The 26,159-nt window shown below is 40.3% G+C and overlaps 1 protein-coding gene across 1 annotated transcript; it reads right to left on the reverse strand.

Annotated features, from left to right (window-relative positions):
- Positions 1–553: 553 nt before the first annotated feature.
- LOC18444933 (CBS domain-containing protein CBSX1, chloroplastic) lies at positions 554–25,583 on the reverse strand. The gene is made up of 8 exons (XM_006855089.4): positions 25,312–25,583; positions 22,695–22,782; positions 22,529–22,593; positions 21,643–21,691; positions 15,288–15,340; positions 1,394–1,509; positions 1,200–1,257; positions 554–1,072 (listed from the first exon to the last, which is right to left on the reverse strand). Exons 1-8 carry the CDS (start codon positions 25,531–25,533, stop codon positions 992–994), a joined length of 732 nt encoding a protein of 243 aa, XP_006855151.1. The 5' UTR covers positions 25,534–25,583; the 3' UTR covers positions 554–991.
- Positions 25,584–26,159: the final 576 nt, after the last annotated feature.

Below are 26,159 nucleotides of genomic sequence, written 5' to 3' on the forward strand. Positions count from 1 at the left end.
TACAAGAAATTCAAACAATAACATCCAAAATAACCAACGCATGCTTTCTTAACCAAAGAGTCGGCCACATCATTACCGTCCCCATAAACATGTTTGAAAGTAACATTCATACCACGAATCACGTGCATAAGCTCCATCGATCTCAATTTCCACATAACCCGAAGTTGCACGCCCTCAGCAACACAAGAAAGCTGGATATCCCACTCTCTTCATTCTTCCGCATAGAAACCTTCTTCCTGAGCCTTCCGATTACTTGGCTACCGCATTTGTCATTCGAAATGGTACAATATATTGGCAAATTTGATGGTATTGTTTTTACTCAATTTGGTCAAAATAAATATGTGCCTGCCTACTATTAACTCTTAGATCTCTCTCTCTCTCTCTCGGCTAAAAAAGCGACCAGTTGTCCTCGTTGTGCTTTGACTAATCTCTCTCTTTCTTGAGTGTGCACAGCAAAGTACCTCCTAAATTAGGACATATAGATTAATTCCTAGCGCATTCCTTTCATGGTACATTAATTCCTAGCGCATTCCTTCCATCATTAAGGATGCAATGAAAAAATTAAGAATCTTCCATAACACAAACTCAGGTTAACAGAATGAAAAGTTGCACAAATCCAATAGATAGTAATGTATCTTGTCCATCTAAATAAGAATTATACTCTCCGGCATGTTTCGTATGGGCAGGTAGGCCAGAAAGTGGAGACGCTGGAGAGATGGGCTTGGAGACCAGAAATCATGGGCTCTCCTTCTCCGCCAAACTGACTCTTACCAAGTTAATCGGCTGAACTTATGAGATCCATTGATTCATGCACCCAGGATGAGACAATCACACATGTTATCCCCAACAGTATCAACGGTGATCTGCATGGAGAATTCGTTTTGAGAAAATCTCTCCCTCTCTCTCTCACACACAAAAACACACACGAAAGGGGGCATGAATAAGGACACCATCAGGCAACAATGCTGCCCCCACAGCCTTCTTTCCTACATCAACTTCCATCCGCATCTTTGTTTGCACGTTTTATATGAAGGGCAGCTCTAACAACATTGCCCCTAGTAATAATCCCAACCTACACAGTAAAAATAAGAAAAAAAACAAGGTGAAAACAAGTCACTGAGTAACAAGAACAAATATTTAGGAGAAAATGATACGCAACAAAGGTTAGAAGATGTTAAATGAAGAACAATGTATCTTACCAGCCTACCCTCGCTATCTACCACGGGAAGTCGACGATACTTTGTTTCAAGCAATAATCTGTATTGAGAAGTGTTGATAATTAGATTGAAAGATTTTAGTTAGCAGGAATACTTATTGTTTCCCATTATAAGATACTAGCGAAACATAAAGTCAGGATGATAACAAAGTTCACTGATCAAGTCCACCATGATACCTTGCGGCATCTTCAAGGTTGGAAGTTTCTCGTACAACTAGTGGTGCAGGCGTCATCACCTCAGCTATAACTTTTCCATTGGTTTTACTGAGCAATTTCTGTATCTCATTGAACGTCTTCAGGAAAAACAAAGAGGTATAAAGTAGAAAATGAGTCAGATACATGATTATATTTGTGGTCCATAAGTTAATGATAGAGCCTCCCAGTTATAAGTTCTATTACAAATTTAACCCAAAGCAAACATGACTATATTTGTGGTCCATAAGTTAATGACAGAGGCTCCTAGTTATAAGTTCTATTACAAGTTTAACCCAGAGCAAACATGACAAGTAAAAAGTTCAGAAGAGTGATATCTATACATGCAGCTGCAAATATAATCTCAAATAAAGTAAATACATGGGAATCAATTTAGTGAAACAGGTAGATTTCAACATTCAAGTTCCCGCAGGTGCAACAAGTGAATCAACCCAAAAATGGCACTCCCCAGCCAATGTCCCAAACTTCCAATCATACCATGGAAGACCAGCATTTCACATAGATCAGTGTTTTGTGTGTGACATACCCTGCATAGGGGTGTAACGGACATCAATAGATGCCCACCTTTGCTCATAACAGCAAACATGCAAATTCGGAGAAAAGCATGTCAGCAAGTGTACATGCACAAAAAAAATTGTTTACCCCTCAAACCACGGTGCTGGACTACATATCCATATCAACTGATGCCTATCATGAAGTGGATTTTGTGATGATTTCAGCAAGCTATGAACATATGTAACACAGTGTGGCATGATCTCTGCTAACATTTTCTCCTGAGCTGAGTTATAGTAAATTTCAAAGCACACATACTAGCATGAAACTCTGGATTATCTGCCGGAGACATTGTGATTTAAGAGGTACAGTTTAAAGGAAGCCAAGATCTTGTAATAGAAAGAAAACTAGGCGAGTGCCACAGCCATGACGTAAAAGAGGGGGCTCTAAGTGAAGAGGCTTTATATGTGACTAGATCTTCACAGAGAGAGTTGAGAAGATGACTGTGATTGATGTGGCAATGAATGCAAGATGACGAGAAGGATATTGATGCAATGCAGCTGCTTCATCATTACCTTGCAAATAGTAGAAACCCCAATCAACAAGATGGAGGACTTAATGTATCGAAGGGGAGCTACATGGACATGCTTATGAGAGGGAGTAAGAGAAGCAACACAATCACAGGGCACCAGGGGAATGTCTTCCCAAGTCAGGGGTGGAACAAGAGAATAAAACGTCTCTATAGAGTCGGTGACAGAGGATAGAGAAGACACAACCCCAGTACTCAATGTGAGGCCGCAGGTCATCCAGAAAAGGGGAAGGGAAACTGAAGGCTTCAGCCCCAGGTTCATTCCGCCTACAAACAGTACATGTCTTGGATTCCAATGCCTGGACCAAAAATGCCTCAGGATTAAAGAAACCTGCCTTCTGTAAAAGATTACAGGGGGGCTAGGCTCTTATCTTGCTCCGGACTCAAAGGATGAAGCAGAAAGAGTGAGCCAGCAAAGACATTGGAGATGCAGTAGGTACTCTATTGACAGTAATGCCATGGAACCCTACCCATCCCTGATTATCCCGAAAAACTCATGGTGCATGAGTATAGGCATCCTGTTACATCCTTTGCATTTGACATCTTCAAGGATATAACCAACAAATGAAGGAGATTTATTGAATCTGGTCTATCCACACCCCACTCTCCCTCCCCCTACCCCAAGCCCTGCATTCTTCCCTCTTCTCCCCACCTTACTTTATTCTCTACGCCCCCTCCATCCCCCGTCCTCCCCTGAGTCCTAGCATTCACCGCCCACATCCGCCTCTCTCCACTTCAACTACTATCCAACCCACTCTCCAAGGTCTTAATCCCTTCTTCCCTATCATTGCACCCCAACTCCGAGATCGAAGGTCCTCTCATGCCTCTTCTCCTGTAACCCCCCCAAATCATCTATCCAGCCACCTAGCCCATCCTCCCCTTTCCCTCTTCTCCTTATCCTTTCCTCCTATAACCCCCTCCCTACCCACCTGTTGTAGAGAATCATCTTGAATCAACATCAAAAAATGCCTACCCTTCCTCACCTCCTACACCCCTCAACCTCTTCCTACCTACTTGCCTCCCCTTCATCATCAAAGCCTTTTCCCAAATATTTGGAGTCGCTTACATGAATCCTGGTCTGCCAATCTGCTCTATCAAGGGCCATACCCTCATTGAGGCCATAAGTCCTCATATCTTTTCTCACAACTTCCAATCATGTCCATTTGGGTCTACCCTTTGCCCATTTTAGCCTTCTACTTGAACCAACTCTCCCTTCCTAGCCCTATTCCTCCTTATCACCCAGGCCCTGCCAACAGCCAACTCCCATCACCCTCATCCCTGCTTTTGGAACGTGCCCCCCACACCTTCCACATCTTAATTTCTACTATCCGCCAACATCCCCCCCCCCCCCCCCCCACCCCTCCCCCAAAAAAAAAACACCCAAGACTCCCATCCGCATTCTCAGCCAATCCCACGTAAGCCTACCTCCCTTGCTACAACCCCCAACCCCTCTCTCTACATTTCATGCACCTACTTCACTCAATCCCCATTCGTTCTTTACCTACCCCCCGACCCCATCCACCAGGAATCAAGACACTCCCCTCCCTAAGGCTCCCTCGTCAACCCCATTAACTGCCATCACTCCCCTCCTTCACCAGCTTCAACCGCTAGTTCACAATCGAGTGCTACATCTCAATCGGCCAAAGTGACTTCAACCTATTCCAACTTCGACGGTATCAACAAAGCTCAAAGTGACATTCTTCAAGTCTTGAAGGTCATGGGTTTCCAATACGACGGACCTAAGGAAGCCATTGAAGCCTTCATCACAACAGATTGCCCAAGGGCGTTTCAGAGTAAGTGTCAAGGGCAAACGGGAAATTGCTAATCTAGCCTTTGGGGTTAACTATGATCGGCTAGACAATGGGCCTGATTCCCTTGCTCGTTAGTCACTTCGGCATCCAAGCTTCCCTGACGCTCCCAAAGGCGTGCCTCCTCCCCCAACCCTTCTCCCCCATGAGAATTCTCACATGGAATATCAAGGACCTTGGTGACCCCATCAAATGCAGGACGATCCATGATTTCAACCTAAAATTCACGCCAGCAATGTTGGGCTTAGTTGAAACCAAATCTCCCCATCACTCCCCCCCCCCCCCCCCCCCACGCACACAGTAGCCAAATCTAAAATCATCGAACCGTGCCAATGGGCAACCCTTGAAGCACGGGGTGCCTCAGGGGGTATCAGCATACATAGTTGTTGGAGACAAGTCGGTTTGGGGAACATCGAACAGCCATAGGGTGAAAGCTCCTTAGGTTTAGAATCGACCTTCGTACATTCAATAGGTTAAGGAGCTAGATCCTAGGATACCACGGAGCAAGATACCATGTCCCTGGGGGTCGAGGTTTTGACTTGGAGGGATCTGCTCAATTATAAATAAAACAAGATCAATTGATAGTATATGATAAAATTAGGATCAAGCTAATGCTCACTTGATCCATTATCATGCACCTTAGCTTACTACAATACCACAGTTATAGTACTCCAATTTATTACAATAATAAGGTTTACTAATATTATAAATTGGCTTACTATGATATTAAATTGTAGCTTTTTAGTACCACAATGACCTGGACAGACCTTAGTTTCTCATAATCTTACATGACCTGGACAGATACAATGCCCTTTGCATTATGTCCATATGTATTAATGCCTTCTTTAGTGTTAAATAATCTGGGGAGCCGGGGGACGCATGCCTCCCATGAGTCATGACAACATGACCATTAGACCACGTTCATTTTAAAAGATGGACGCAACAAACGAAAGTCTATTGTTCTTCTTTTTTTTCTTTTTTTTTTTTGGGAAACAAACAATAGTCTATCAAAATCCAAAATCAAGGGTGTGAAAAATTTTGAAAGGACGTACTATTAAATTCTAAAGTTTATGCTTTCTTTGTATACGTAGACAACATTGTCTAGACTCTAGAACTCTAGATCATGGATCCTAGGGAAAAAAACCATTCTTTGAGATGGACTATACCGAGAAAGACATTTAGCAGTTGTAAAGAATGGATTTTACACGTGAGATGCATGCGAATATATTAGTCACGAGACTCATGAACCCCCCACCCATGCCACATGATCTTAGTTCACCAAGTATTATGTGCATGAAGCCATGAACTAGTAATATAATACTAAGCATTCAGCAAGAACAAATCTAAATGCAACCATTTGAGTGCTAGATTGCAACATAAGACTTTAGAATGAATTGATCCAATTGGACTTTGGCACCTTTAACAGCCCGCTCTATCTTCTAGAAACATTGAGAGCAATGGACCAATACTAAACCATTCAACTTCAAACCAATATTAAATTTACTCTTACCCTCTTTCCCGTTGAAAAACTCTTAAACTCTGTTGTCGGTAATTTCAGTCCAGAGACTCTAGAGTCTAGACATCAAGTGTATTACTTCATGTAAATTAATTAAACTAAAAACCAAGGTTTAAAAGATCGATAAACCGGATCGACACCAACCGGTTTGGATAGGGAATCGGTCGGGCCATCCGGTTCGTCTAGAATATTAGGAGCCGGCCACGTCAGACAGTTTCTAACAAAGGACCAGTCCCACATGAGTTTTTTAATGTTATTTTTAATGTTTTCTAATTTTTATTCGCCGAGTCATTTGGCCAAATCACCGTCGATTCGGATTGTCGAACCAGGACGATTTTTTTCTAGAGGGGCAATCCGGGTCACCGAACTGTGTTTTTGAAACTTGCGAAAATACAAGTAACACGCATCAAGTTTCAACAAAGCATATGGAACAAGATTTAAAGTGTAAGCAACACGCTTTGTCACATAAGTGTTAATAATGATCCCATTGCAGCCAATGATGGCCTAGTCCCCATGCTGATGAGCTGTTCGGCTCATCCCACAAAAATCACAATTGAGCATTTTTGGTGAATGCATCATGCACTCCCATGGCACATGCACAATGTAGTATGTGCAGTAACAAACCCTGGTGGGTAGACATCACACACATGTGCTTGCATTTCACTATAGGCCAGCTAACACGATTGTGCCTCTGATCGCATCACAAGATAGTACCCACAATCCATATAACATGCTCCAATCCACACTCCCCATGTGCTTGACATGTCATCACATGTGTTTTATCAGAGTTCTTGCCCAATAGCATGAGGCTTTATGGTCCAAACTATAGACCCCAGCAATACGCTCCCACGGGAGCACACTATAGTGTGTACATCTACTCCCTCCATAAGAAGCCCTACATGGTAGGAATCTTTCAATCTGAAATTTTGGGAACTACTTAAGAATCATTAGATGAATACTTTAAAATGACAAAAACTGAATTTTGAATTTTCTAATAATTAGATCTCACCCTCCAAAAATTGGATGGTCTTTGTTTAATCTTAAGGCATTCATTTTCAGGAGTATAAATGTAATCAATAGTGTTTTTTTTATTGCACTAGGTTAAAGTGGACCAGGGTGATGTAGGAAGGCATTCCTTAGGTTTGGTTTGGGTAGATAGCTTGAAGGTGAGGACTTGTCTCGGATTTCTCAAGGTGTACCAGTTGCATGAGAAGTGTGAAGTGTGGGGCATTTCAATCAGTGTTCGCAAAATTGAACCGGAATGGTTAACCGGACATGGGGCCGGAAGCGGTTTACCCGGCCTAACCGGTAAACCGGATGATTCAACCGTTCTATCCGGGCAAGTCCCGGGGGGTCAAAAAATTGTTAAAAAAATAAAAAAGATACAAAAAAATTTACTAAAAAATGGAAAGCATATAAAGAATAATTAAAACAAAAGACATTTAAATGAAGTTGAAAATTAATGAAAAAATTGGATTTAAAAGAATCAATTTGTGCATAAAGGGGGGAATAAATAGAAAAGAGGACAAAGGGATAATGCATCCTAATAAAACATAAAGGCCCACAAGAGAGAGAAGGGGAACTTATCTGATGTAACAAGAAAAAAACAAAAAAAAAAAAAAAACAAAAAAAAAAAAAAAAAAAGAAGAGGTTGGGGGGGATTGGGTTGAAAACCAGCCCAACATTCTTATTCTTCACTTTCTTCTAAGTTGTTTAGTGTTTTGGAGGGATTGAGATTTTTTTGGACAGTCAGGGATTTATTATCAAGTTAAGGCTTATATTGGATAATTGACATTATTTTGACATTTTTGGGATTCACTTTTATGTGTAGGACTATATTTGGTATTTAGCAATCTTTTAACTTAAGTTGGGACTTAAAGATCAAGAGTAGAATAAATGAATGGCAAGAATTTCATAGGAGCTCTTAGGGTTTCTTGGGTGTTTTAAATCCTAGTTTCAAGGGTGAAAGGGGGACTTTTTGGTTTTGAGAAGATTACTTCGAGAGCAAGACTCCCTTCTAGCTAGGTTTGAGAGGGTGGAAGTGACGACATTGAAGCTTGAAGCTCCAGATCACTCCCAATCACCTTGTCGCAGCGAATCAGCCCGCGGGGACCAAATCCTTTGATCAACTGTTGTTCCCTTTTTCAAGCAAGGATTGATGGAGGGAATAATAAAATTAGCAAGAAACAAGCCAAACACAAGCAATTTTGGAGAAACCCTAAGGCTTTCTCCCACCTAGGACTCAAGCCTTAGGCTTCTTTTACAGGACAAAGTCTTTCTTTTCTTAAAGAGGAATACATGAATGACTTCTAGCCCATCCAAGCCCTTATTTATATTGAAAAATTATTATTTTGGACAATATTTGTCCATACAACTAATTTTTGACCAAAAGGTCCTAACTAATGTATAACTTGAAACTAAACTCCCTAACTTTAATTAAAATATCTAAAAAGTTCCTAGAATTCCTAGAAACTAAAAAAACCTAGAATTAAAACTTAAAACTAAAATCAAAAGATACATCCTTTAAAATAGAATAGAAATTAAAAATAAGTATAATTTTTCACTCCATCATTCTCCCCTTGTTGGAGAAAACTCGTCCTCGAGTTTTGAAGTGTTCTAGCAAGGATTGATGGAGGGAACAATAAAATTAGCAAGAAACAAGCCAAACACAATCAATTTTGGAGAAACCAAGCTTTCTCCCACAGAGGACTCAAGCCCTAGGCTTCTTTTACAAGACAAAGTCTTTCTTTTTTAAAGAGGGAGACATGAAAGAGTCTCTAGCCCATCCACACCCTTATTAATATTAAAAAAATATTGTTTTGGACAATATTTGTCCATACAACTAACTTTTGACTAAAAGATCCTAACTAAAGTATAACTTGAAACTAAACTCCCCAACTTTAATTAAAATATCTAAAAAGTCCTTAGAATTCCTAGAAACTAAAATATCCTAGAAATTAACCATAAAACTAAAATCAAAATATACATTCTTTAAAATAGAATAAAAATTAAAATAAGTATCATTTTTGCCTCCATCATTCTCTCCTTGTTGGAGAAAACTCGTCCTCGAGTTTTGAAGTGTTTCTAAGATGAATTTAGCATCAAAACCACATTCTTTAACCTTCGTTTTCTTCGTCGGCTCAAATATTATTCGAGGTAAGAAAAATTCCTCAAAGAATGAATTGGGTCTTGATATGCATATTGAGGAATCCATACAAATTTAACAAATTCAATTATTCATGAACTCCCATTGAAAATCATGTAAGATACTCCAAACTCAATTTTCTGGCCTTTAGAGGTTTTCTCAACATATATTTGATCACTTTCTGACATCAGGGCTATAATTTCCAGCTGCTGTACTTGCTGGAATATTGATGAGAATGGAGGAACGTTCAATAAATACATGAATGACTTCCAGCCCATCCAAGCCCTTATTTGTTGAACGTTCCACCTCATCAATATTGATGAGATCTTCAAAGGGTATGATTTTGATTAGTCCTCTTGCTGCTTTCCCTCCATATTCTTCCCCCTCTTCCAAAATATCTTCACCATCAACTTGATCCTTATCACATATCAGATCTCCTAAGAAATCTTGTTTCTCATCCAAGTACATGTCAAAGATTGGTGGTGAATTCCAATCAACAACTTGTAGACTTTCCATGCAATCTCTGTCAAAATAAAAAATATCATCCTTCAAATCGAAAACCCTAGAGTGATGTTCCTCACATCTAGGTCTTTTGTCACTATCCTCATCACCGAACTCCACATGCGAAACGCGAAAGTGAAAAGGCTTGTACTCGAGATCCTCTTGGGCAGAAAGATCACAGTCTTGCCCATTATTGAGGCTCGCGAACTACTGCATCAGCTGCTGTACTTGCCTTTCAAGTTACTCCATTCTGTCATCTATAGCATCACAGTAGATCTACGAAAATCCCCCTTCTATGGCTCATTCTCGCTGCCATGGGTTTGCGAAATCACAAACCCTAGGCAAATAATCAACAAAAACTGCTGCAATCAGCAAAATCTAGGTTGTGGCACAACTTTGGCCAAAATCAGCAAACCCTAGGCCCCACTATGACTTCCCCTCTTTGTTGTTAACATAGGGCACCAAAAAGAGTGGTGTTACAGTAACTCCGTACTTACCACAGTAACTTCTATACTTGCTACAGTAACTTTTGTACTTACTGCAGTAACTTCGTGTAGATCGCGGGCTCTAATACCACTTGATGTAGCAGAAATTGAGGGAACAATAAAATTAGCAAGAAACAAGCCAAACACAAGCAATGTGGGAGAAACCCTAAGGCTTTCTCCCACCTAGGACTCAAGCCTTAGGTTTCTTTTACAAAGAGTCTTTCTTTTCTTAAAGAGGAATATGTGAATGACTCTCCAGCCCATCCATGCCTTTATTTATATTGAAAAATTATTGTTTTGGACAATATTTGTCCATACAACTAACTTTTGACCAAAAGGTCCTAACTAATGTATAACTTGAAACTAAACTCCCTAACTTTAATTAAAATATCTAACAAGTCCCTAGAATTCCTAGAAACTAAAAAACCCTAGAATTCAACCCTAAAACTAAAATCAAAATATGCATCCTTTAAAATATAATAGATATTAAAATAACTATAATTTTTCCCTCCATCATTATGCCTTTTAAAATTGGAAATTGAGGGATTCTTCATTTTGAGGAATTGCTGAGCAACCATATTACTGGTTTTGCATATTTTCTATTTGTTTATATTGCTCTTGCACTCAATTTACATCAAGTGGTATCCGAGCAACTTGATTCTTGTGGCTTTTCACTTTTCTTTATTTTTTTCTTTGGCCATTTTATTCATCCGATTGATGGCTGCGAGGATGCACATGATTGTGGTCGAAGGGGCAGGAATGCAGTGAATGCCGTGACTTTTGAGATATTTGGAATGCAAGAACAGATACCAACAACTTAGCCAGTTGGTTACAGATGTGACAGGCAATAATCGTGAAAATGGAAGTGATAGAGGCCTTGGTCATGTTAGAGGGGTAATGAATGATTTGGATCCATTTGCCCAAAGAGAAAATGATAACTCTAGCAATGGAAGTAGGGCAGAATCTGATAGGTCTAACAGGCGGAATGAGAGAGCACAACAATGGGAACATCGCACTGTAAGTGCTCTACAAAATGACAAAGAGTGTGGTGTTCGTGTTCAAATTGCAGAGTTTGATGGGGAAATGGAGGCTGAAAAATTTCTAGACTGGTTGGACAATTGAAAGTTATTTCGATTTGAAAGAGGTCCCGAAAGAGAAGAGTCAAACTGGTTGGAGCCAAGTTGAAAGGTCCAGCTTCCACTTGGTGGAAGCATTATCAACAAGATCATGAAATTAGGGGTAAGGGAAAGTATAGAAGATGGGATAAAATGAAGGACAAATTGAAGGCTTATTATAAGCAAACTTTGTATCAGAAAGTACAAAACCTGCATCATCGGGAGAAGACCGTGAATGAGTATACTCAGGAATTCCATCGAGTCACATTAAGGAGTAATTTGGCCGAAAATGAAACCCAAAGAGTCAGCTATGTATGTGAATGCTCTACAGTTGGTGATACAAGATCAAGCAGGCTTGTATCGACTCTATAAAGTGGTGCATATCAGCTTGTCTTAAAGGTGGAAGCCCAACTCAACCGTGGAACATCTAAGAAGATTGGGAATGATCGCAATGGCAGTGCAACATGCAGCTATGGAAAAAATGTCAACCATGGTTGGCGGGCAGCAGCCCCTACACATGCTAACAACAAAGCAAATCTTAATAATGGGAGAGGGGGTCAAGGTCGAGGCAGTGTTTCAAAATGCCCCCTAGAACAGTTCCAGTGAAAGCGTACGATCAGAGAGAAAAGACAGGTTAGTTCAGTGAAAGCTTGCAAATTCATTCTCTTTCCGGGTCATCCAGGTTATAGCAGGTCAGGGGAAGAGGAAAGTGGGAAAGACAGAAGGAAGTGATTGATTAGTTAATGCTCCAATACAGGCAGAGTTAGCAAAGGTACAGTTGTTCCTTTGTCTTGCGGGAAGGTCAGTTAAGCCCCTTTACTGGATTGGTAGGTCGAAGAGAAAGGCTTTTCAGCTTTGTTCGGCAAACCAAAAAGCATATAGATATGGTCGGTAGTTGCTATTTTAGGGAGGAAAACCCATGGCCTAATTCTTGAATGTATAAGTTAGGTTAGTTTTCTGATCTTGTCTTGCGCTTTGAAGGGAAGGCTTTCTAACTATGATCAAACTCTAGCGCACTTGGCTTAGCTTAGATAAAACCTCCCTTTCCGTTCTTCTTCACCTAGGCGGTTGGGGGTCCTGGCCGCCTAGCGCCTAGGCGAGCGCCAAGAACCTGGGCGGCCCGGTAGAATTTTTTTTTTTTTTGGGTTATTCTCTCTCTAAAATAGGCTCTAATGGTTTTAAGTTTCACATTAACCTAAAACCCATAATTTGGCACCTTTAGTATTAAAAAAATGACCCAAAAATACCCTCAACGAGGGGCATTTCCGCCTCTGGGAGGGGCGCAGGCCTTGGGTTCCCGAGCGCCTAGGCAGGCACCTAGGGATATCCACTTTTTTTAGGCGCCTAGGCCTGGGCGATGCACCCAGGCCCCCAGAACCGCCTAAGCGGCCACCCAAGAGCTGAGCCGTCCGACTTTTGAAACACTGGGTCGAGACAATGTACAAGAGGGAATCAAATGCTTTAGGCATTCGAAAATTTGGGCGCAGATCAAATGAGTGTCCAAGAAGGAGAAATGAATTTCAAGTCAATCTAGCAGAAGACCACGATGTAGGAATTGAAGAGAACTTGGCACACATGAAAGTGACTCAACCTGAAGAAGTTCATGAGTCTCTTCATATTGAAGAGGAAGGACTTGAGAGCGACATGGTTGGGTAAACACTTGTCATCAGATGATCCATGTTGCCACTGCCGGTCTGGTCAAAACAAGCGATGATTGGCTTTGTAAAAATATTTTCAGAACATGTGTACAACTGGAGGAAAACTTTGCAACCCTATCATTGATAGTGGGAGTAGTGAAAATTTGATAGCTCACGAGATGGTAGACAAGCTGGAACTCAAGACTGTGAAGCACCCACAACCTTACCACATTCTTTAGTTCCACAAGGGGAATGAGGAACTTGTCTCTTCAATGCCCTATTGCTTTTTCAATTGGGAGTCCCTCTAAAGAAATGGTAATGGTGATGCGGTCCCCATGGATGGGTGTCTGTCTTAATGGGTCGTCCTTGGCAATATGATCAGAAAACTATCCATCATGGTAACAAGAACACCTATCCATTCTTCTTAAATGACAAGAAAATTGTTTTAAAGCCAATGGAGGATGATGCCTCGTTAAAGAGGGGAAGTGGAGCTTCATCTACCTTCTTGAATCTACATGAGTTCATGAACGAAGGTGAAAAGAGTCGGATGATCTTTGTGCTAGTCAGGAAAGAAGATATCAGGACATGACCAGTGCCAATGGGTGTGAATGAGTTTTTGGAAGAGTTCAAGGACATTTTACCTGAGGAGTTACCTAATGGGTTGTCCCTAATGAGGGAAATCCAACACCATATTGATTTGATACCATGAGCTGTCCTACCAAACCTACCCCACTACCGAATGAGCTTCAAAGGCAGGTATCTGAACTTCTACAATAGGGCCTTATTCGTGAGAGACTCTAAGCCCATGTGTTGTACCTGCCTTACTCACGCCAAAGAAGGATGGATCTTGGAGGATGTATGTAGATAGCAGAGCTTTAAATAAAATAATAATCAAGTATCGATTTCCACTACCGAGATTAGACCATATGCATGACATGTTATCTGGTTCTCAAGCCGTCTCCAAAATAGACTTAAGCAGTGAGTACCACCAAATAAGGATTAGAGAAGGAGATGAGTGGAAGATAGCTTTCAAGACCAAGGAGGGGCTCTATGAATGGCTGGTTATGCCATTTGGACTCTCGAAAGCTCCTAGTACCTTTATGAGATTTATGAATCAGGTATTGAAACCATACACCGGGTTGTTCGTTGTTATCCATTTCGATGATATTTTGGTGTACAATGGTAAGTCTCATGTTGACACTTGAGCGTATCCTACAACTCTTAAGACAAAATCAGCTAAGGTTTGTGGTGTTGGCTAAGGGTGTAGAGCTGGATCAATCCAAGCTTTTAGTTATCACAAGTTGGCCTGCCCCGTAGACCTTAACAGAGATTAGGAGTTTCCATGGGCTGGCCACATTTTATCAAAGGTTCATTAAAAATTTTAGCACCATAATGGAAGCAATAAAAAATGTTTTTAAGTGTGGAAGCTACAGTTGGAACTCTAGGGCTGAAGAGAGTTTTCAAGAGAGAGAGGAGGATGACAAAAGCACCAGTTCTAGCCTTGCCAGATTTTGATAAGGTCTTTGAAGTGGATTGTGATTCAAAAGTAGGTATTCAGGTTGTCTTAAGCCAAGAAGGGCGACCTATTACCTATTTCAGCAAGAAACTCAATGAAGCACGACAAAATTATGCTACCTATGACATTGAGTTCTTTGCCAATGTCCAAGCTCTGAAGTTCAGAGACACTACTTAATTGAAAGGGAGTTATCTTGCATTCAGATCACCAAGCCCTACGGTTCATCAATGCCCAAAAGAAATTAAGTATAACGTCGTGTCCTCATGGGCTTTAGGACATCATACACATTTTCTCCAAGGCCATAGCCATGGCTATAATATGCCAAAACTTATCTTTTGAGATATTGGCTTCAGACATTCATGATCCGAAGCCAAAAAAGGACATGGGATCCTGAAGGTCCAAATCATGTTTTTAAAATAATGGCTCCAGATCTTCAAGATCCAAAGTCATCACATAATAATTTGAATCTTGAAGTTCCAAAGTTGGAGAATTTTGAGAAAAATACAAATAAAATAGGGTATAACGATTCCCAATACCGGAACAGAATGAGTCATTAACTGAATAAGCTAAGCTATTCCAATTATCCGTATTTACACATTTCGAGGGGATTTTTATAATAATCCAAATTGAGGGGGAAGAAATTCTAAGAAAATGTCATCCAAGGGAGATCTGCTGGCCATATAAAATCCAGAACCCAACATAGGTTGCAAAAAGATGGGTCAACACTTCCTCAAAACCTGGAATCCCATCACAAACTTCAATGGAATTAAAAAGTTATTTCAAATTAGTAAGACTGAAGCATTTAAAATTTTACAGACGATTTTTTAATAATTTTATATAACAACCCCTTTGCCAGAGAAACAGAAAGATATGGGTTATCTATCCAACATTTATTTTTACTATTGTGACATTGCGAAAAAGGTACTCCTATGCACATTCCTTTAAAAGGACAGCAGCATTTCAACAGATAAGTATACATTCTAGCCATCCATATCACAGAAATCGAAAACACAAATATATCTTCAGTGAAAAAATAATTAGAATGCATACTTACTTTCCATGTGCTGTTAACTTCAGGAAACAAGCTCGTATCATTTCGGCTGCTACCTGCTCAGCAGAAATGAAAGAAATCAATTTCTGAAAGAATCGTAAAAAAAAAACTTTGTTTTTTGAAGGGTAACGTTTGAATCGGAAGATCAAGTATTATTCAGCTGATTCAGAAATATTTTTGATGCCTTAAAGGCAAGTGAAAGATTATTTACATGATGATAAAACAGTTTGCTAAGTCCAAAAAAGAGTTACTGAAAGGAAATAATCCAGAACAAGCCATTACACAAATTTTGTTATCAAAATAAATCACCTACAAAGTTTTCAGCGTCATCCTGCACCTAAGACATACAAATGTGCATCTTCACACAGATAAACATGCACCATGAAAAAGAGATAGAGAGGTAGATATGCCATGTGCAAATCAATTTTTCAAGAGTCGTAGATGCCAGGATTCCTCCAGCAAGCATGCCTTAACTTTAGATAGTAATGGGGCAGTGAACTAACTTCTCAACCACACCAAACATATCTTCCTTCAGCACAGCACCAAGTCCTTAGGAAGCTTCTCATCATTGTATCCATCTTTTGACATACCATAACTGGGATGTGGAAGACTGGAGATGAATTTCCAGAGATGTGTAATAGACCTGAGTCGATGAAGGACGCTCGGGCCCACATAGCTAATAGATTACTTTCACATCAAGTTACCATGCTTCCAAACTAATATTGCATGGAACTTCAAATAGAATGACCTCTAGATCTTGCAGTGGAACATATGACTCACTACATATCTAGAGCATGCATCATACACTTTAATAGATCTGTAAGCTGTGGAAATTTCTTTATGTTCCATCTACATATGCTATAGGGCTAGTTTGGTTCTCCCCCCATTTTCATGGAATCGTTCAATTTTGTTTTCCTAACCAACCTCACAACGTTTCTGCAAAGAACCAAGTCTACTAAGAGATATGGCATAGGAGAAAGAGGACTCCCCGTCCAAACCAAAGCTTGATTTGAGAAACCACCCATGTGATCCATTCATTTACAAACGGAATTTACTAATTCAGGAGTGGAAATGCAAGCTCTGAACACATCAATCCATTCAATTTGGAACCGGTACTAAGCTACATCCACTTTGACATACACAGAGACATCCATAATTTTCCATTTCATTTCATTGGTTCTCCATCTGGTCTTCACAAGACCTCCCAATTCCAATATTAAGCAGTACCTCTTTCACAACCGGAGAGATGCAAGAATTATTCATGACATTATATGCATCGACCATCCAAGATATCTTGAATAGATAGTATGAAGTCATTTATCATGTCATTGTCTAAATGGTGACCAAGGAAATTACCAAACCAGGATCCGGCTCATCCTACAAGCATGGGAATTATAGTGCATTATGCATTTTGGCATTTAATTATAGCATTATTGTTTTCGTTTTCCAGGAATAACAAGAAGTCGACAACAGGCTAAAGATGATTCCAATGAATCAGGTCCTTGCTGCCAGTCTATTAAAGAATCATATGAGTGATGCCATACCCACATCTTCATCTTCAATAGACTTGCTTCAATGATTATGTGAGCGGGATGACTGTTTGAGCGTATTTTTGACGCTCTAACACCCCTGGTCGAATAATAGAGAAGGCGGTTACGACCCACACACATAGGTACCAGTCACACCTGTGGACTACGAAAGCCCGCACCAATAAGCCTGATTTTTTATCAATTTTGAAAAGGTGTCCCCTTGGCTACAAAACATGAAAAGGGAGGCATTTGGTTTTCTAATAGTGCCCGCTAAGTTTCATCCCAATCCGGTCAAGATAAAGTAGATCAAGATGAAATTTACATTTCGCAGCACCACCCTCTATTATGCCGAAAGCTACCTCATAACTAGAGTTATGTCCTCAAGTTCTTAGATGAGTGTTAGACCACCACCATTGGATTCAAAAGGCCCAAAAACTCTCGAATACCAAATTTCAGCTCATTTGGATGCTTTTGGACCGTTCTAGGGCCAACTTACCCAAAATAGGTGGGTTTCACACTATTCACATGCTGCCCAATGAACTAGTTGCCATGTTTTCAGGATTGACTTGTAAAGGCCATTACTCTCTCATCCGGAGACCAATCAAGCCCAAATTTTGGTATGTGGTAGATCTCATCAAGCTGCATGTTTTGATATAAGGCACGGCTCAAGACGTCGTCCGAGATGAGATAAATCATAGAGAGAAAATGAACCTGAAACACGTGTTGCAGAATTTTTAAAGTAGAACATCCTCCCATTCGAGTGGCCATATCTCGGAGCCCCGACATCAGATAGCTTCAAATATGGGTCCATTGCGACCGTGTTTCGAAGAGCTTCGATTTGAGGTAAGATTTGCATGGGATGAAGGCCTGGAAGACACCTGATTTTGGCTCGCAAGAAGGCATATTTTCTGGTCGCCGGAATCCCGTTTTCCGGCTACCTCCAAAATTACAAAAGTGATCAAATGAGCACCAAATCAAGGGGTTTTCGTTGCAAAACGATCACAACGACCTCCCCTTCAATTTGTGATGAAGAAAATGATCGAAATCAAGGCAAGACAAGCTATATCGAGTGAAGAAAAATTCAAGTTCATGGGTTTGGCCGGATTTTGGGAACAACCCCAAAACTCCGATTCAAGCTCAATAATGGATATCAAAACAATCATTGTGACACAACCATCATTTTTGTGGTGTTGGATCGTCACTGGAAAGTACCCAAAAAAGCCCCGAACCACAAAGAAGGCAAGAGGCCCCTTTGTAGGGATAGTTTTGTCATTTCCATGAAAGATGGGAGGGGCAAAACAGTCATTTCACTCCAAAAAATAAATTCAATTTTAAACTAGAAAAAATATATTTTTTAGCAATTTGACATTGTTTTGATCACCCACCAATGTTTGGGGGAGATTTATATAAGCTCTTTTTCACCATTTGTAACCTAAGTTTGAGATAATTTGAAAGCTAGAGTTTGATAGCTTAAGTTTCTTGTGAGCTCTCAATCTTCACTTCAAGAGAGAGGAGAGAGAATATTTTAGAATTAGAGCAATACCCCTAGAATCTCTACACCATACTCCCTACCCTACCTTACACCATACACCCTAGTCTAACCATCCCAACCCACTCAACCCTACACCACACCATACTCCACGCCCATACTCCCTACACTCCACACCCATATTCCCTACACCCCACACCCATACTCTTTACACCATACCACACCACACTCCCGACCGTACCTTACACCATACACCGTAGCCTATCCATATTTGACCCATCCACTATATTCTACAGCCCATCTAAGCTAACCCTTACCTAATCCACCTTAGCCAACCCTCACCTTAGTCTTCCCAAGCTAGGCTCCACCCTAAGCCTAAGTCACAAACCTAACCTCTCTCAAGAGCACTCAAAGGACCCAAGGAGTAAACCTAACCGTCGAGTTCAAGCCCTCTTCGCACCCAACTAGGTAACTGGTCTACCTCTTTCCTCTCTCTCTTCTTCTTTCTTCTCTTTCTCTCTCTTCTTTTTTTCTTCTTCTCTTTCTTCTTCTTCCCTCCTCTCACTTCTCCTTTCTTCTCTCTCTCTCCAAAGTGGGGATGGCCTAGCCGCCCCCACTCTTTCTTCCCTCTCTCCCTCCAAAGTGGGGATGGCCTAGCTGCCCCCACTCTTTCTTCTCTCTCTCTCTCACGCACAAAGGGGGACAGCCCAGCTGCCCCCACTCTCTCTCCCTCTCTCTCTCTCTCTCTCTCTCCAAGGTGGGGGACGGCAGCCGCCCCCACTCTTTCTTCTCTCTCTCTCCCTCAAAAGTGGGGACGGCCTAGCTGCCCCCACTCTTTCCTCTCTCTCTCCCTCTCCCTCGCTCTCCCTCCCTCCCTCCCTTCCCCTCTCTTTCTCTCTCTCTCTTTCACAGGGAGGCAGCTTAGCCACCTCCACTATCTCTCCCCTCCTCCTCAAGGAAGGCAACTTAGTCGCCCCCAATCTCTCCCTTTCCCCCTTCTTCTCTCTCCCCTTCTCTCTCTCCCTCTCCCCCTTCTTCTCTTTCCCCTTCTCTCTCTCCCTCTCCCCCTTCTTCTCTTTCCCCTTCTCTCTCTCCCTCTTTTTCCTTCTCTCTTCCCCTCTTCCTCTCTTTCCCTCCTCTCTCTTCTCCTTCCACCTCTCTCCCTACCTGTCCCACAAGGGGGACGGCCCAAGCCGCCCCCATTCCCACTCTCTCTTCTCCCCCCACTTCTCACCTCTCTCTGTTTCTCTTCTCCCTCTCTCATCTTCTCCTCTACCACATTCTCTCTCTTTCTCTCTTCTTCTCTTCCCCTTTATACTTTCTCTTAGCTTGTTCTCTTCTTCTTCTCTACCTTCTCTCTGATCACTCATCTCCAAGGCTCTTCGAGAGTGAGGTCTTTTGACGGGATTTTAGTCTAACCCGCACCCTCATTCTCTTAACTCCTCGGTGGTGCCGAGGCCCTTGAGGTTAGGACCTTTCGGATAGGCACAAAGTGAGACATCCTGCGGGAAATCGATCATAGCGGCCATCCGATCAGTTGTTGATCATCGTTGCTCATCTTCTCCCTCTTCACATTTCTCTCTTATTTCTTTCATTCTACACTCCTCTATCACCACTCACTAGGGGGCTCTTCGGAAGTGGCTCATCACCAGGCTTGACCCGTGGACGTCACTCTTTTGAATCCTCCAGGGTACTTAAGCTTCATGCCTAGTACCTTTTTGCCTCCGATAATACCTCCTGGGGGAGGTCACGCCGGAAGGTTGTCGGATTCTCGAATGGTCATCCCTCTTTTCTTCTACAGCCCTCTCTTTTTCATTCCACCCTTCTTATTAGCTTAAAACTCTAACCACCCCTTTCAGACCTCTCCCAAGCCTTTGCCCTTTTCCTTACCCACAACCCTAACCACCGCAGACGATCCAAGGACAACCTTACCCCAGATATCAAAAGACATGCGAACCTCCAAAAGCAACAGTGGACTAGAAAGGGAGCAACTTCCAAACCGTGCCGAGAAGGCCAGGGGGCTTTCGCACAACTGATGTAAGAGGGCCCACAAGGGCCCGAGTGTGTCCACAAACCCAACCCACGATGAGGTAGGCCCACGAGCCCCTTTGCTGTGTAAAATGCCTCTCACTCATTGGTACACCTATCTACTTGTAAGAGCGTGCGCACGCAGCGCACACACGAAGCGATGTGACGCCCCTCAGGAGCCGTGGTTTTCCGAGAGAGCGATCCCGGGCTGGGTTCCCGGCCACGACAACATCGAGGCCCAACTAATGACATTCATGGAAGCATGGAAAACAGTGCAATTCAGTCTCCAATAATTACCCTGGATAGATGAAATCCTGACCGATCTTCTCTCACTATATAAACATATCAATGCTTTAAGATCTTTGTTGTTTACATCCATTTTTGTTTATTCCTCAGCATCTTTTTCCTCTTTAAGAACAAATAATTATGCTCTATTCAGATAACCCCAAATGCCTGAGGTCACAGAAGAATAAGTTCCATCTTTCAAGATTTTTTTGACAAGTTTGGACACTTACACTCTGATATTCTAAAATTTGAAGGGGAGGTTATTGGTTCACTTTTGGCGTTAATCGCAATCGCTGAAGGCGAGTGGACAAATTCTAACAACAACAGGTTTATGCTAACATTAGCTGGTCAGGTGATGTTAGTACCACCTAGAAGGTAATCACATTAGGCGAAACACAGAAAAACTTATGTTGGTTGAAGAAGGAGCATGAGTGCATGGGAGGTCAGCTAGCAAGCCTTAGTCTCTTGATCAAGAGAGTCCACACATTTCTAATATTAAAACTGAGAATCTCATACCTTCAACCAAAAGAAGTCATACAAGTGAACTGATACAGTTGTAGTAAAAAAACAAAAAGGAAAGGCTATGTAGTGGTTTTAAAATAGTAGCAATATGAGTCCAAAATATGGGCATGATGGGAGAAGAGCCCATATTGACATGAATCATTGAAAAGCATTAATGACCTAAATCCTCGACAGGGGCAAATAATCCACAGAAAGAGAAGCCTGTGTTAAAAAAGAAAAAGGAAAACCCCAAGTTTCCACAAACCACTTGGACAGAGAACATATTTTGGTAAGAAGTGGTTTCAACATTCACAAAAAAGAGAGTTATCTGGTAAATCAGTAGCAATGATTTAAGGAAGAGTCCCACATGAATAGCACCCACACAGTATAACTGAAATTTTGGGTCTTAATAATCTATCCTACCAGGATTACCAGGCCTTTATCAAATTCAAAAAAAAGATTACCAGGCCTTTATCTTTATTTTATAAATTGAATGGACAAAATAAAAGGGGTAACTAAGGTAAACCTGATATTGAATCCAATGCTAGCAAGTCATAATCAGAGACTACACCAACCTGTAAAAAGGAACAAAATATGGTCGGTCCAATGCAAAGAAATAATGAAATTTTAATTTCCAGGCAAATAGCATATTGATGTATTTCCATTTCTGTCAAATATGATCTATGATAGGAATATAACAATAAATCTCATGTTTCAGAGATTCATAATTGAATGCATTAAAAGGTCATGCTCGGTAAATCAGGTCAAGCTTACTAGGTTAGATTTGTGTAACTCAGTACAAATTTAATAATATTTGAGTGGCATTAAAGATCATGAAAACTAGTTCAACTTATGTATCAAGCATACACATGCTAACAAGAAAAGAAATTACAAAAAAAAAAAGAGGAAAATTTCGTATAGAACCCTAATTCCTCAAAGTATGTCATGGTAGACCTTCCTTCCATTTTTCTTTCAAGCGGCATAAGGAAACCCTTAAAGATTTCACCATACCCCATCATCTCTTATCTCCTTCTTTTATTGACTTTTGCCAATAAAAATTAGCCCCAACAAATCTTTTTATACCATTTCAACCCAAAAACGTTTTTAATGGGTGGAAAGGGGAAAAGAGTGTTAAAAACGTTTTTGGGTTAAAATGGCATAAAAAGATTTGTTGGGGCTAATTTTTATGGTCAAAAGTCAATAAAAGAGGGAGATAAGAGATGAGGGGGTACGGTGAAATCTTTAGGGGTTTCCTTATCCCGCTTGTAATAAAAACGGAATGAAGGTCTACTATAAAATAATATGAGGAATTAGAGTTCTATACGAAATTTTCCAAAAAAAAAAACGTACTTATAAAAACATATTAACCACTTGCATAAAGAGATTCCCACATAATGGTAGTATCATCTTACCAATTTCCAGTCATCATCAATCACAGGAAAACCAGTAATTCTGTTTTCCACAAGAGCTTCTAATGCTGTTGATACCAAGACAAATACAAAGGTAGAATTAAGAAAATGACAAATAAACACCTTAAGTGGATGCAACATGAATGAGAAAATAAGCAATTTGTGATACCCTCGTCAACTGTAGTAGTTGGTTTAACAACATGCATATCCTCTTTCCTAGTCATGAACTCTCCAACTGTATAGACACCATTCTTTGGCTGCAACAATTACCACATCAGGGATAGAATGACAGCATAAAGGAATTTAATGCATAAAAGAACTCATTTCCATAAAAAAGTAGTCATGATGAAGGAAAAAACCAGATAATCCATGAAGTACAGAATATATGCAAACTTTATATTGAATCTTTTCGCACATTTACAAAAAGAAAATTGCATATGATTCATAAAAACCAAACCATATGCCACACTGTAAAACACATAAATTTACAAGATCATCTAGAGTAAGCAATTAGTCTCAAGTCTAGGATATCGTGTTTAGATATCTCTAAAGTGCAAGCAGGGGAAGATTTTTAACTTAGGAACATGTTTATATAAGGTTGCAACCTTATACAATAAAAGTAAGGTGCACCTCAAAAATCTAGTAGAAAAGAGTATTCCAAAGTTTGAAAACCTTCTAATTGATCATCTCGATCTTGAGATGTATGGATATAAAAAAAAAAAAAAAGAATTTCAACTCCTAAAAACAATGCATCTTGTAACAAATCTAGACTGTCTATTTTCAATATTTTCCTAGTGTTTATAGATCTGCTCGATCTACAACATTTTTGAAATTTTAAATTACATTATTATGGTTAAATATGGTTTTCAAGCCATCGCAAGATTTCTGACACCGAAATTATGTTCTCCAACAAAATTTAAAGGTGTGCCTTACTTGTAGAGTATAAGGTGTGCACCTTAGACAAGCTTCACCCTTTAATTCATGTTGCATTTGTCTTGTACTGGTACTTTAGTGACTGTAGCCAGTAGCCATGTAAGTCATGCATATGAGGAATTAGGCCCTCTCTAATTAATTAAGTCAGTTCATGCAGCACTTTGTCATGGGATTCTAGCTATCGAAACCTTAGACAACTAAAATGATATTGGCAATGAGATGGTTGTAAGTGAATATAATAAATTGATAATACGAAGGAAGGAGGTGTCAATGGATGTGGTCTTTATAGTGTTCGGTGCTCTACACAGGTTGAATTGTTCATATAGACCGCTTAGTCAAACTTGAGAGCTTGGTGGTGCGCAAAATGATTTGGGCACAACAAGACAAAACCATACGGCTTTCCATCTGCATTTTTAAAAGTATTTTGACACCCAAATTGTGACATATTGGATTTTGAATTCAGAATCAAAGTAGTTTTTCTTTTTTTGTTTTTATTGATTCTTGTAAAGACCTAACCTTTTGAGACTACACAAGTTTTGGAAGGTTCTTCACATGTGAGAAAAGGAGATCTGGAGGTCTGACCTGATCTAAAGAATAACAATTTCAGTACATAGAATATCAATTTCCAAGTGCAAAGATCTCATCTCCTATTTGACTTCAGTTTTAAATTTTTCTCTGATGTACACAAATGAGAGGTTATGCCTAAAAAGAATCACTCATCTGGTTCACATAGCTCTAGGCACTCATATTTGATGAGAAATGGATACATCATTGTTCAAAGCTTAAACTAACAGGGCTAGTCATTTTTTATGATGCATACTGTCATTTAGATTTAAAGTCCATCGGGGTTCAACAAACCAAAGCAATTTGTTACAACAAATAGCTACTTCATTACTGCCATCTCCTCGGCAATAGACCTGTTCATATGGTTATCGCAGGGTAGGATTGCGTGATCATGGCACATCCATAATAAGTTTGTCTTATCATGCTACTTACTATGAATAATAAATAATGACACAATAAGTCTAACCAACAAACAACCAATGCGAATAGCGAAGGCAGCGTGTATCTTCACCTCAAAAAAAGTTACACTAGTCATCAACAACTAGAATAGTGTGATTGGGGAAAAGGGGAAACCAAGATTGAGTCAAACAATAACAAGTGCCCGCTTCTTTCTCAAAGCATAAATCCACACCAGAAGAAATCAAATATTAACTTGGTTTCATTCAATATGGATCCAGAAGCACCAAAGAACACAAAAGGTTGAAATCATAAGGAGGAAAAATACAAAAACCAGACCAGGGTGCCAGACTCGTGTTCTGAATCAAGACGGAGTGTCACAACACCACAAAGGCACACCCAATCATGTTAAAATTTCAAATCAGGGCTGTGTGTTGCACCATTCTCCATATTTGGAAAGCACTGTGAACAAGGAAACAATCAACTTAAAAAATACACGAAAAGATTTTCTCTCAAATTGCAATTAAGCAATAAGCAGAGACTTCTACAGAATAAAGTACATAGGCTAACAAAAACAAATTGCCAAGTTATACCCAAAAAAATGATAGTCTATGAATCTACGAACAGAAGGCATAGCTATAAGCAGAGCAAGGTGGAATATGCTAAGTTCAAAGGAAAACCAAGAGAAAAAAATAACAAAGGCCCACAACTCATTCAGCATGGAGAGGGAGATTAAGTATTCAGAAAGAGAGAAATTAATCAAGATTAAAGATAACAGCTCTTTCAGAATTCAGCAAAGAAAAAGAGTAGGCAAAATAATGAGAAAAGCTACCTCCTTCATAACTCAGCAGAGAGAGGGAGAGGGAGAGGGAGAGAGAGAGAGAGAGAGTCACCACAAAATTGGCAGTCAAATTGGCACTCCTGGCGAGGAGGGATGATAAGCGGGGGCGGCGGCAGCGAAGAGGGTGGGAAGCGGTTGGTGTGATGCTTCCTGTGAACAATTGGAGAGGAGGGGGAAGAGAAGTGAAAGAGCGTAGAGAAGGAGAGAGAATGTGTGAAGAAGTGAGGAGGATAATGTTCTCAGGAAGAAGTACAGAGCCCAAAAATGGCGCCATGGAGAGGAAAGAACGAGAGAGCCGCGCTCGCTTATAGGAGCACTGGGAGCAAGAGAAATGGAGAGACGTCTCCGTGCCTTATATAGGCAAATACCAAGAGGAAGGCGTTTTTCTTTGTTCCTCTTGGCCGGAAATGGAAGTGAGCCATTCTGACCACCGAGTGGTTGACCCATTCCCAAAGTTAGAACTCCAAGGCAGAGAGGAAAGGCCTTAACCGGGCTGCACGGCAAGGCTTGGACCTATTGAGATCTTTTGCTGTGAAATAAAAAATAAAAAATAAAATAAAATAATATATACTTTTTGTTGTGAAAAAAAATAAAAATAAAATAATATATATACCTTTCATCTTTTTAATTATTTTTTTTATGTTTATCTCTTTTTTCTCTATATTTTTCTTTTATATTTATCTCTTCTTTCTCTTTCTAATTTTTTTAAATATTTATCTCTTTTTTCTCTCTCTCTAATTTTTTTTTATCTCCAAATCTTCTCTGTTCTCTCTACTTGCTTCATCAACTCTCTAGTTTTATTTATGTTTATCTCTTCTCTCTCTCTAATTTTTTTTGTTGGAGTTAATGTTTATGATCAAAAGTGAATAAATGTGGAAGATAAGAGATGAGGGGGTACAG

This window comes from Amborella trichopoda, chromosome 13 (genome assembly GCF_054954075.1).
Source record: "Amborella trichopoda isolate Santa Cruz 75 chromosome 13, AtrichopodaSantaCruz75HAP2 v2.0, whole genome shotgun sequence".
Lineage (NCBI taxonomy): Eukaryota > Viridiplantae > Streptophyta > Magnoliopsida > Amborellales > Amborellaceae > Amborella > Amborella trichopoda.

What these genes read in the sequence shown, in the direction of transcription:
- LOC18444933 (XM_006855089.4), bottom strand. Translation starts at nt 25,533, where the DNA reads ATGGCGCCATTTTTGGGCTCTGTACTTCTTCCTGAGAACATTATCCTC. An exon ending in AACTACTACAGTTGACGAGG is followed by an intron (nt 22,594 to 22,694) that starts GTATCACAAATT and finishes TGGTATCAACAG; the next exon opens with CATTAGAAGCTCTTGTGGAA. An exon ending in TAGATAGCGAGGGTAGGCTG is followed by an intron (nt 1,073 to 1,199) that starts GTAAGATACATT and finishes TTTACTGTGTAG; the next exon opens with GTTGGGATTATTACTAGGGG.